This window comes from Hydractinia symbiolongicarpus, chromosome 7 (genome assembly GCF_029227915.1).
Source record: "Hydractinia symbiolongicarpus strain clone_291-10 chromosome 7, HSymV2.1, whole genome shotgun sequence".
NCBI lineage: Eukaryota > Metazoa > Cnidaria > Hydrozoa > Anthoathecata > Hydractiniidae > Hydractinia > Hydractinia symbiolongicarpus.
The window spans coordinates 32,430,339-32,442,461 of record NC_079881.1 but is presented as its reverse complement, the minus strand read 5'-3'; the positions used below and the strand labels follow the sequence as shown (position 1 = coordinate 32,442,461).

The following is a 12,123-nucleotide window of genomic DNA, read 5'->3' as shown; positions in this document are numbered from 1 at the left end:
ATGATACTGAATTTAAAACAATTGAACTTGGCAGTTAAATATCAGCAATTTAAAAATGGAAACGTAAATGTTTTGCATTTAATAAAACTAAATACCGGTTCATCCAAATTACAAAGAGTTTTTTGTGTTTAAGGTCGGCCATTAATGATATAAATGTACTGCTATGCCTTTTGGTTTCTGATCCAGCTGTGAGAAATTTTACAAAGATACTCAAAGTACCATTTCATCTCCTGAGATTTATTGGATACCTATCTGTGGTATATAAAGACGATTCCTTTCTGTTGGGGGAATCACATGCAGTGTGCCAGGAAAATATAAATGCTCTTGCTTAACTAGGGATTACAGTTTACAGTATATCCAACAAAATCAGTCTTGAGAACAACTGAAAATCTGACCTTCCTTGGTTTAAAGTTTCAATTGGCCAAATGAAAAATTACAGGCTGTCCGTATTCAAGAAAGAAAAGATATTGATTGGTGGGATTCGTTTGATGCGTCATCAATTGGGTGCTCATAATATTGAGTGTGAAAGTGGAAGTTTGCGAGATGAGCATATCAGCATTGCAAAATGTGTAAAAAGTAAATATGTAGACTGCGAGGAGAAGGAAGACTTACTTGTCTTCGTTTTGATGCCTACTGTGGTGCTGTGGATAGTGATAAGTTTTTGCAACTTAAAGCCTTCTGCAGCCCGTCATTATTGCAAAGTTAGTGGAGCAGATCGCAATAAAGAAGCGTATAGAGCACTTAAAAACGGTGTTTGTATATTCCTCATTTAGTTAATCTGTGTGATGTTTTTATGTTCTTATAATGCTAACAATTGATGATGAGGTGACAAAACAGCTAGCTGTAATGATATATCTTGTAATGGTTTTAATTGGCATGTTTATATGAACAAGTATTAAATTATTCATCCCACTGTTCTTTTTAGTTAGCAAAAATCAAAGATTATAGCATGCCAGAGAGTGATTCCGAACATTAATGTTCATCATCTGAAGAAGAAGTCGAGCAGATACCTACACCGGATGAAAACAGTATCTTGTTGTAGCATTTTCTTCTTAGAATCTAAATGTCTTCACATCTGTAACGTTTTTACAAAGCAATAAAATTTTTTTATAACTCGTTATATTAAATTTGTTAGGATTACGTTTGGCATGTATTTTTTCTTTCTTTCTGTCTACGCATATTCATTGTATTTTGTTTTAGAATCCCCAAAAACAAATGTTTTAACAAAGAGAAAAGCCAAGGTAAAAAATCACATTAATGTATTCCTTAATTTTCCCAAATAACATTGTTTGCCTATTTTGTTGTGACGATTTGATTTTGACATAGGTATATCACGTTTTATTATTATTTTAGGGGACTGGAATTTAGAAAAAGCTTTGCATTAACCACAACTGCTGGAAGTTAAATGATTTCCAAAATTGTAATCTCCACAGAACTAGAAAATTGTAACAGCTTCTCCACATCGTAGAAATGTGTTTTTAAGTGTAAAAAACGACTTCAAAACAAGTATGGTGTAAAAGGATGTGAACAAATTCTGTTACCAATAGCAACAAAATTAAACGGAACAAGACAAGATTACCCTATCACAAATATATATACGGGTTTAAAATATTGTGGATTTGCATATAAACTTTTTTAACACGGCCATTGAAAATTCTTTCCGTGAAAATGAGATAATTATAAGAGCTAAATGATATGCTTAACTTCATGCATCAAACAATTCGTGTATGAAGGAAGATATTTACAAAGAACTAAAATCCCGAAGTCTTGAAGAAGAGTAGTATTTTCCACCACTGCTTTTGGTATTGGTATTAATGTACCTCAGTTCACTAACATTATTCATATTTCTCCCCCATCAAAACTGGAAAGTTACATACAAGAAATTGGACGGGCAAGGAGAAATGGTGCACAATCAAATGTCATACTGTACAACTTTGACATCAGTAAACAAAATTTAAAAATGGAAGATTCATTAAAAAACATTGTCAAGAGACTGTCTCAAAAGGTAATTCCTCAAATACTTCAGTTTCAAATTCGAAACACAGACAATTGTTGTAACAAATGAAGATTTTTCTCCTGTTCATCATTAATCAATTCGCTTAGAGTTAGAAATGATTAATGTTAAAGAGGAAGAGACTCTTATTTATTAACATTCGAGTTTAATAAGACACAATATGTAATCGAAAATATTTCCAACAATTTTCATTTAATAACTTATGAACGTGATTTATTGCATTAAAATATTTGAAGTATACATAAATAATATAGTTTTTATTTGTTATTTTATATTGTTGAAATCATTTTTTTATTGGTAAGGTTGGACCATTAGTATTTTAGTTAAGCAGATTGTGTATATATTCTAGATAGCTATATTTATTTTACGATTACCATCTGCTTCATTCTTTATTTGCAACACCAAAACTGTTAAGGATATGCTACACAAACTATAATTGTGAACATAATCTGTTAGAAATTGCACCCTACCTCTCTGCATAAAACTATCAACTACTGTTTCTAGCACAGTATCTAAATACCGTTATTTTTCTCCAAGAGGTTTGTGAATAAGTTAGCTGTATTTCCGCAAAAAATGGGTGTTTTTTAACTACTTCCAACAACATGTTTTGATTAGAGAATTTAGCCAATCCAGAATAAGTATTATCTAGCAGTATAGATGTATGCCTTTCCTTTTCCACAAGTTGTTTGAGGAGGTCTACAACATTGTCTTTATGATGTTTTTAATTTTTGTCATGACAGGAGTTTTTGAAATTACTTAACTTTTATTCTCGATTAGTAACAGCTTCTATAATAGAAGAATATCAAGAACAAGACTATAAGTATGATAAATGGGGCGTTGAAGCCATCTTTTAAGTAAGCACAACATTTTTTTAATCCCAAATGGTCTTTTCATGGGCACAAGTATAATACATAGTACAAGTATACGTACATATTATAATTTAGAATTGCTTAGTCATACGCGTCATCAAAACAAACACTACAAGTATGAAAAACGAATAAATTCAAGATCTACATATATGTTTTTATTACACTTGCTGGTCAGTAAGATGGAATCAGGTCAATACGCTATTGCTTCGGATGGCCCCAACGATGAAAGACTCTAAAAATGCACCCGTTATTAGTACAAGTTTTTGAGACAAGGGAAAAGTTCCTTCTCAATTTCTGGATATGGAAACATGTAAAAGAAGGTTAAAAGCATTGTTAGAAACTCTTGTCAATAAGATTTTTTTAGTTCAATTAATTTTTAATATGAAATTTAATTTAGTAACAGCGGAAGCAAATTTCGTCAATATCGACACCATTTTTACATCATCTGACATAAGTTGGGATAAGTACATTAGTATCGGATTAGATAATCTTGCAGTAAATCTAAGGAAAAATTCCGATTTATTCACAAAAGAGCGCGGATTCGACGTTGAGGATTTTCTGGTTGATCTGTTTCACTGGTTCGATAAAAGTTCAAAGGGGAAGGTATAGTATGATAAGGTTGTGAAGTCTTTGTGTATTTTTAACTAAACAAAATAAACAAATTCTCAATTAGGAAGTGCTTTCAGATGAAAGAAAGAGAAGCAACAGTATAACGAACGGGTGTTGCAAATCAAGAATGGTACGATCGCACCACTGGTGTTCGCTGCGAATGGTGCAATGGCAAAAGAATGCAAAGCCTTCTACAAGCGGTTAGCTGATATGATTGCAGAAATACGAAGCATTTCACTCATAAGATCAACATGGAGATGCATTCAAAGATCAAGATCACAGTGAAATGCGGACAATAACATAAAAGAATTTGATTTGATGGACTAAAAAAAAAGAAAACATCTAGTATTTTAAATATGTGAGATAACAACTTAATTTATGTATAACGCAGTTAATGTTAATAACTAGTTGATAAGGCCTGTGGAAAAATCCACTTAGACAAAAGGCCAATGAAAAATAGGTTGCTTTAGATGTTTTTCTGGCGTCAGCAGTGCATATACAAAAAAAAAAACTGATTTAAGGGAAGAAATAAGGGTGACATAGAGCGGATATTCGAGAGATTACGACTGAATGTTGCCCAGTTCTTACATACGACATCCTGTACAAAAACGTCCACTGTGGACGCGAAACGCCATTTCAAAAAAAGATTTTCCATATGGTACCTGAATGGTTTATGGTCGCGATTAGAGATTTGCTGTTGAAAGAGATGTCAAGAAGAATCGAACCCCGGTCTCCCGCACAAAATACGAGAGCTATAACCACAAATCTACGGCGCCACAAATACCATTTAAAGGTTCCGATGTAATATATACATGGGTATTTATTCCGTATTTGAACCTGTTTATTTTCACTATAAATAGGGAGAGATGTAATGTCTGTATCAACAAGACAAAGCCCTCTTTCATTGGGACTTCGCTATTGTCCAAACGTGTTATACCTGTTTCTACAAATCCTCTCTATACTGCCCTTGGGACAGGACATACACCACTATATTCACCCTCACCTCCAATACACTCAATCATAGTGCCGTGTTTTTCCTGCACACACAGAAATAGAGGTAACTTTTTCGCTTAGTTTGTTAACATTTTTACTTCTATTTCTGCGCACGCATCGGGGATTACGTAACCAGTTAGATGGGTGCGCAAGTAAAAAGATAATAATTTACAAAGAGGTGGCTAGCCACCGCAATGATGAGCTCAACCTGTTAGTTCTTTGGAAATGCCTCTAAAAGCACAATTCTCTGGACTGTGATTACATGTATGAGCTACCTCCTGCAACTGCTAACAAGAAAACACCCTGGCATTTGTGACGAGCTGCAACAGTATAACTTTTCAAATGACCTCTTAATAAGATAATACCTCAACATGAATCCTGATCACTGTAAAATATTTTCGCGCTCAATATATACATTTACTGACATATTTAGTGAAATAAGATGTAATAATGAGTCCAGTCTGATGATTCTCTTGAATGAATTTGTAGAGGATAAACTCTTCGCAGATGGTAAAGCAATGCAAGATGTGTTGAGTTAGAGTCAGATTAAAGCTATTTAATTATCACTATCCCTTTAAAGGTTACCTCCCGAGCAAATACAAGCTGTGGTTAATAGGTAAGTATAATATAGTTAATAAAGAAAACAACATTCCTTTTTACTAAAAATGTTGTTTTTGAAAGATATAAGGAATTAAAAAATACCACACTTCCACATAACCATAGGCTTCGCGTCCGCCATTTCTGAGTGTTTTGAAACGAAAAAGCAAATGCGATATATCTTGTGTCGTCATCACGGGATTTAACACAGACCAGATTGTCACACGGAAAGTGAAGAAATTTTAATTAAAAAACTGCCAAACTAAACTAATTAAAAAAATTATTTCTCCCCCGCTGCAAACGAGCAGACACGTCGGTTAATCTAGGAAAAAAGCACCACTCTTCCTTTTACCACATCAACTTGTTTTAAGAAAAAGTCGAAAACTTAAAATAAATTGCTCGGTTTGGGGTTGTGAGTGACAACTCCATCCAAGAAGAAGACACCCCACCTAATCTTTTTTAATATCCCCCAAAAGACAACACAATAGCAAATGCGTAGATTGTACGACTGCGAAGAGTAATCCTTGTATTTGCATAATATATCAGATTTTAGGTGTAAAAAAAAGATTCCCTAAAAATTAGTTGAAGGCTAAATGCCCATGTAATACAAAGATAAAAAAAACGAAGAAACGCCACCTACGCGTGTTAAACTGGAAAGAAAGAAGGTATGTAATAGTTTTATACTAACCACATAGCTTTTTTGTCATGAGTCGCGAAACCACTGTTTCAGGTTGTTCGCGAACTTTTATCGAGTAGATCACATACTGTCAACGGTTGTGAATTAGAAAATGTGGAAATATATCAGGAGTTATTGAGAGTAATATCTCGATGCAAGCTGATGCGACAGATAAAAGTATGCAAACGTTGAAATCCGTTATTACAAATACCCAACTTGCTGGCAGTTAGTAACACTTGATCACAACAACAACATAAATCGCGATCAAGTGTGTACTTTCATTTCTATTTTCGTCTTTCTGCTCAGTTCTATAAAAAGTTATTAATACCTCCTTTTACTTTTAGGCCAAGAAAAAAACTAAGGAAGGTCAATACCTCCCTTGTTATAAAACTTCTTTTTCGCACTACTCGAAAAGATTTGTTGCAGAAAAAGTGAAAAAGTACAAATGTTATGAATTTTTACGGAACATCGCTGTTGCATCGTATTAACGAGCTTTGACAAAAATGTAGTAGAGGACAAAATGGCTACGGAAAGTAGAAAATAAAAGGAATTCTTAGCACCAACAGAACGGCCTGAGAGAAGTGAAACTATAGAACGTTCCTTAAAGTATTCGCAAATGTAAATTATAGTTATGCACGTACACATTTGTTATAGTAATATGTTTTATAAAATTATTAGAGTTGGATTTCAGGTTAAAAATAGATCTATTGTGTCTATTAAAAAAGAATGATGACCAGCCTAGAATTTAGTATTCTTGTAAAAAAGCTTGTAAGTTGTATGTTGTAGTTCATTTGTAAAAATATTCCTATTCGCCGTCGGTATTAATTTCGTGCACCAATGTGAGATTCATTTTATTTACGTAATCTCCGTCTTTGTATCCGTGGTATATACCGTCTAGAGAAGGAAATTCTTCTTTTATTCGCTTGACAACACAAGCTGGAATCACACGTCGCACAGATCTGCCACGACGGTTATGTAGCAAAAGAAAAAGCAAATGTCAAAGTATAATTACTATTAATCGTCTCCCGAAGAAGGAAGACCGATTTTCCCTGTAGTACATTCCCACTAATGCCGTTTATTTCGTTAGGACGATAAAAAGAAAACGATCGTGCTCCGTTATGCACCGTTTATTTCAGATAGTAAAAATAAAAATTATTTCACAAAATAAGTCACAATAAGACCCTAATCACTAACTGAATTTATTTACCGCCTAATTCCCATAACACGGTTGTATTCATTCCTCTACAGCATTTACACTCCTTATAAGTACCCATTTTGATGCAAACACCACATTTGTACCAGATAAAATTAATTTTGTTCTGTCAGTGACTCACCCGATTCCGTTTCCGGCTCGTCCATATGGTGTGAAGAAAAAATAATTTACAAAGAGGTGGCAAGCCACAGCAATGATGAACTCAACGTGTTAGGTCTTTGGAAACAAGCTAGAGGTTGTACTCCTTTAGGGAACATGACTATAAAAGCACAATTCTCCCTTTTTACAAGGAATTAATTAAAAAAATATAAAAAATAAAATAAAAAGGACACAACACATTTGAAAAGATGAACAGAACTTTAACCAAGCGCAGGTAGGTTTCGACCCATATTTCTGAACCTAAGTACCCTGGATGTCTAGCTGGGTCACCTCGAAGAGGTCCGCGAACGGTCATCAGCAGTAACTAGACATCCCTATATTCCTAAAATTAACTTTGACCACTTTCTGTTCAACTGCGCTATTCTTTGTTTTTAACTCAGGTAATAAATGGAGTCGTTACTCTCCAAAGACAAGATCATGTGTGATTAACCCCCCCTGCTAATATTTTTTTATTTTTTATTTATTTACTTTTTTTTTAACTGGGGTAATAAGTGGAGTCGCCGCTCTCCGAAGACAAGACCTAGTATGTTCAAACCCTCTTGCTAACTTAATTTTTATTTGATTTTGTTTTATTTTTGACTGGGGTAATAAGTGGAGTCGTCACTCTCCAAAGACAAGACTGAGTGTAGTCAAGCCCCCTTGCTGACTCATTCCGGTTAAAATATTCTTATCTCAGCTCCTCTAAAAAGAAAACATATGACTCATGACTGTTAATAAGGCGGTCATCACAGAAAATTACTGCTCTATCGTTGCATGGTATCCACCTGTGCACCATTTGGTCGAAGGCTATGGTTGTGTAGTGACCATTATTTAAGTTGCCGCAATGTATGGAAAGGGTACCAGGGTAAGCAGTAATACGAGGGGCAATTTTTGACACAAGGCCGTTGACACTGGCAAAACGTTTAGCTGTAAAATGAGATGGGAACCGCACGACACTACTTGATTTTCAACTAGAGCAGTTTGATGAGCGTTGCAAACATGGCAGAAGTAGGCATTGGTGTTTGACAACTCCTCGCTTTCGAAGAAATTATCTAAGGACGATTCGTAGGGTGCAGAGAAAGTTGGATGCATGGTGCTATAACTTCTGAGGAGCTGGTAATATGACATGAATTTCAAGTGGTTGATGTCTTGATGCCAATACTAAAAAGACTTCCAAGAAATGGAAAGTCTAATGACAGACCAGGTAGGAGATATTCAAGAACCTCGGGGACGTCGTGCTTAGCAAAGATATTAAATGCACTTCCCTTCGCAGATGAGATATGATGTTTCACAGCAGGCAAAAAATGGGAGGGATCAACTGGACTTCTAGAAACAGCCAAACTTTGAAGAACACCTACAAATGCTTCGCCTAACTTTGAGGTTGTTTTGCTGACAGAAATGGCTTCTTTAACTTTTGGAAGGTTATAAAAACATTGTAAGATGGAGTTCGCATAACATGTGTTTCCCAAGCTTTTTAGACCGCTATTCCTATAACCAGGGTTAGATGGCAATGCGACTGTTGTTTTGGAAGACCTTGTAGCAAGTTTTTCGGGTTTTTTGATTTTACAAGATTTTGTGTGATTTGCGGAAGATTTTTCAGGGTTTTTTAATTTCTTACATTCCATATTTGTAACAGAAGAAACTTCAGGAATGATTGGGGCCTTTTCAGACTCAACCCAAGTGGTAGAATTTCGAGACATCCAGATGTAAAAAGAAGCACTCATGGAGGTAAAAGTTAGGGATTTTAATAGGGAACGTAAAGGCTTGTTAGGGAAACCAAGGCGACGAAAACAGGTCCTTACTGATTCTGAACAGAAACCCCTTGCACCCACCTCAATGGCAAAGAAATGCACGATCCATCCATTGTTTTTCATAGCATAACAAAGTGAAGAATATTTGTTAAGCTTTCGTTTGTGCCAATATTCCGTGTTCTCTTCACATGGACAAGTCAGTTCTAACATAATTACAGTTTTGGAAGAACTGGATATTATTAACACGTCTGGGCGTAGTTGTGTTATTGCAATGTATGGTGGAACAACTAAAACGGAATCTATATCTGACAGTATTTTCCAATCGGAAGCAAGGTGAAAAAGGCCTGGACACTTTGTATGCCTCTTCTTAGATGGTGATTGACCGGCCGGAATGAAATTAATTTTGTTGCACTTGGAAAGCTTAAGAGGTTCATATGATACCAAAAACTCTTTTATTGCCTTAATCAAAACTCTACAGGCACCCAATATGTGAGAGACAATTGAGGATTGTTTCTTGCACAGAATGGAACTTTTGTCTTTCTCAATTCCCCATCTCACAAGATTGGTTGGAGAGGGAAGGGTGTCGTAGGTTGCCCCTATGCAAAAGGAAGTTAGACATTGTGGCAGTGAAAAAATTGTTCTCCAAGATAAATCATTTTTCACATAAGAGCACCATTTCGTCAAATTGCCTTGCAAATGCAACTGTTGTTATGATATATGTACATAGGTGGGCGAGACCCAGAGACACTTGGAGACGGACTACCGAGGTGTATGGTCGAGCTCTGATACTTACGTAAATATAAGCTCTTGTGTTTAACTACAACGCGTAGTCCTTGTCTGATTCTCTGTCTCCTGACTTCCAAGTACTGGTCACATCATTTGGCGACGAATTTGACTAGCAATTCCAGTTCTTGCAGCAGTAAAACTCTGAAAAGGAGCAGCCAAGTCTCGACGAAGACATCCAGCCACGACAACGTTTTCCGAACATTTGCCTCGATTGCCCAACAAATCGACAACCCGCGCGCCAGAGTAATTTGCAGAATGGCGGGCGCAAAGGGCGTGTACGCTGCGATGCCGCCCTTTAAGAAAACCAACGACGCGGGCGCCACCCTTGACTCTTTCAACAAATACGTGAAAAGAGCACGTATGGTTTTCGACACAGAAGACATCACGGCATCAAAACCAATCACATGTACCTGTATGGCATGAACTTCGACGTGATCACGGACCACAAACCCGTGGTCACATTGTACAACAACCCGAAGCGACAAGGTCCAGCACGAGTAGAGCGCCACCGGCTGAAACTTCAGGCGTACCGTTTTACAGTAAAGTACGAGAAAGGCACATCCAACCCCGCGGACTTCAACAGTCGACACCCCCTGCAGATGACGCACGCAGACGAAGAAGAAGGAATCGAGGAGACACAGTTCGTGAACGCAATCGTCAGCAACAATGTTCCGGATGCGCTGACGGAACACATTATACAGAAAGCCACTAATGAAGACACAACGCTCTCGAGACTCAAGTATTGCATCCTGAAGACCGGATACATCCCAGAGACTGCCAAGGACCTAGCGGCTTATCGAGCTGTCTTTGGAGAATTGAGTGTAGCAAATCAAGTCGTCCTACGTGGAACTAGGATAGTGCTGCCACAAAGCCTTCAACCAACAGTGATCGAACTAGCCCACTAAGGGCACCAAGGATCGACCAAAATGAAGCAATATTTACGCTCCAGGGTTTGGTTTCCCCGTATGGACACCCTAGTGGAGAATTATGCCCAATCTTGCCACTCCTGCCTAGCAGCCACCCCGCAGACCAAACACCAACCCTTGCTACCGACCGAACTTCCACAAGGACCGTGGAGACATGTGGCATCAGACTTTAAAGGACCGATTGCAGCGGACTTCTACTTCTTGTTGGTCATCGACGAGTATTCGCGTTTTCCTGAGGTGGCGATTCTCGACTCGACGGGAGCAGACACAGTAATTCCACAACTTGACCGAATTTTGTCAACTCATGGCATTCCAGAAAAATTAAAATCGGATAATGGTCCCTCTTTTAATTCTAATGCGTTCCGAAATTACGCTAAAAAAGGGGATTCAAGCATCAACCCGTCACACCAGAACAGCCAAGCTCGAATGGTCTAGCAGAAAATTTTATGCGTATGCTGCAGAAAGTAGCCCACACCGCATATATGGAACAGGAAGACCCAAAGGAAGCCGTCTACAAGTACCTCTTATCCTATCGGGCAACACCGCACAGTGCCACAGGGAAGTCACCTGCAGAACTGTTGTTCCAAAGGAAGATATCGACTACCATTCCTCACTTCAAACTCGACGAGAGAGACCCCGATGTCACTGAACGGGAACGAAGATACAAGGAAGCCACCGCCACGTACCACGATGCACGCAGAAACGCCAAAGTTGTGGACCTGCAAGTTGGGGACAAGGTGCTTCGCCCTCAACGAAAGACCACCGTGAAACCCCAGTTCAACCCAGAGCCCTTGACAGTCGTGGAGAGAAAGGGTTACACCATCACCGCTCAAGCTGACAACGGGAAGAAGATTACCAGAGCAGCTACGAAGTTCAAGAAGGTCGTCAACCGTTTCCCGATCTTCAACCACACCTCGCGTACACAAGCTCTCGAGTCCGACAGTGACGATGACGGGCTATCATTCCGCCGATGGCGAGAACGGACAGCAGACAAGGACGAGGAGGATCGCACAGACCCTACTCCAGCGGTTCGTGACGATGATGCCGTCCAGGATGAGTTCAGACGGGACACTCCCACTCCAGCAACAGAGGACGCTGGTGAGTCGGCAGACGATGACGACACTGAAGACGAAGAAAGCGACAGAATTCCATACAAGGGGAGCTCCGATGAAGAGTCGGAGGACATTCCCGTACGTAAAAGAAGAACCCCAAAATACTTGAACGATTACGTGACTTCATAAACGGTATGGAAAAACTTCGCCGTTTGAGACAGTATAGAACAATTCGAACTATGCTACAACGAAGAGGCCACGGGGCAGATACTAGTTATATTTTTATTTACGGTTTAGTTTTTTATTTTACTTTTATTTTATTATAAGGATAGGTGGGGAGAGATGTTATGATATATGTACATAGGTGGGCGAGACCCAGAGACCCTTGGAGACGGACTACCGAGGTGTATGGTCGAGCTCTGATACTTACGTAAATATAAGCTCTTGTGTTTAACTACAACGCGTAGTCCTTGTCTGATTCTCTGTCTCCTGACTTCCA

The 12,123-nt window shown here is 38.1% G+C and overlaps 2 protein-coding genes across 2 annotated transcripts; both read left to right on the top strand.

Moving 5' to 3' along the window:
• The first annotated feature begins 10,065 nt into the window (after positions 1–10,065).
• Positions 10,066–10,551, top strand: LOC130648659 (uncharacterized). Its single transcript, XM_057454714.1, has one exon. It carries the CDS (start codon positions 10,066–10,068, stop codon positions 10,549–10,551), a length of 486 nt encoding a protein of 161 aa, XP_057310697.1.
• A 21-nt stretch (positions 10,552–10,572) lies between these two features.
• On the top strand, positions 10,573–11,007 carry LOC130648658 (uncharacterized protein K02A2.6-like). The gene has a single exon (XM_057454713.1). It carries the CDS (start codon positions 10,573–10,575, stop codon positions 11,005–11,007), a length of 435 nt encoding a protein of 144 aa, XP_057310696.1.
• Positions 11,008–12,123: the final 1,116 nt, after the last annotated feature.

What these genes read in the sequence shown, in the direction of transcription:
- LOC130648659 (XM_057454714.1), top strand. Translation starts at nt 10,066, where the DNA reads ATGAACTTCGACGTGATCACGGACCACAAACCCGTGGTCACATTGTAC.
- LOC130648658 (XM_057454713.1), top strand. Translation starts at nt 10,573, where the DNA reads ATGAAGCAATATTTACGCTCCAGGGTTTGGTTTCCCCGTATGGACACC.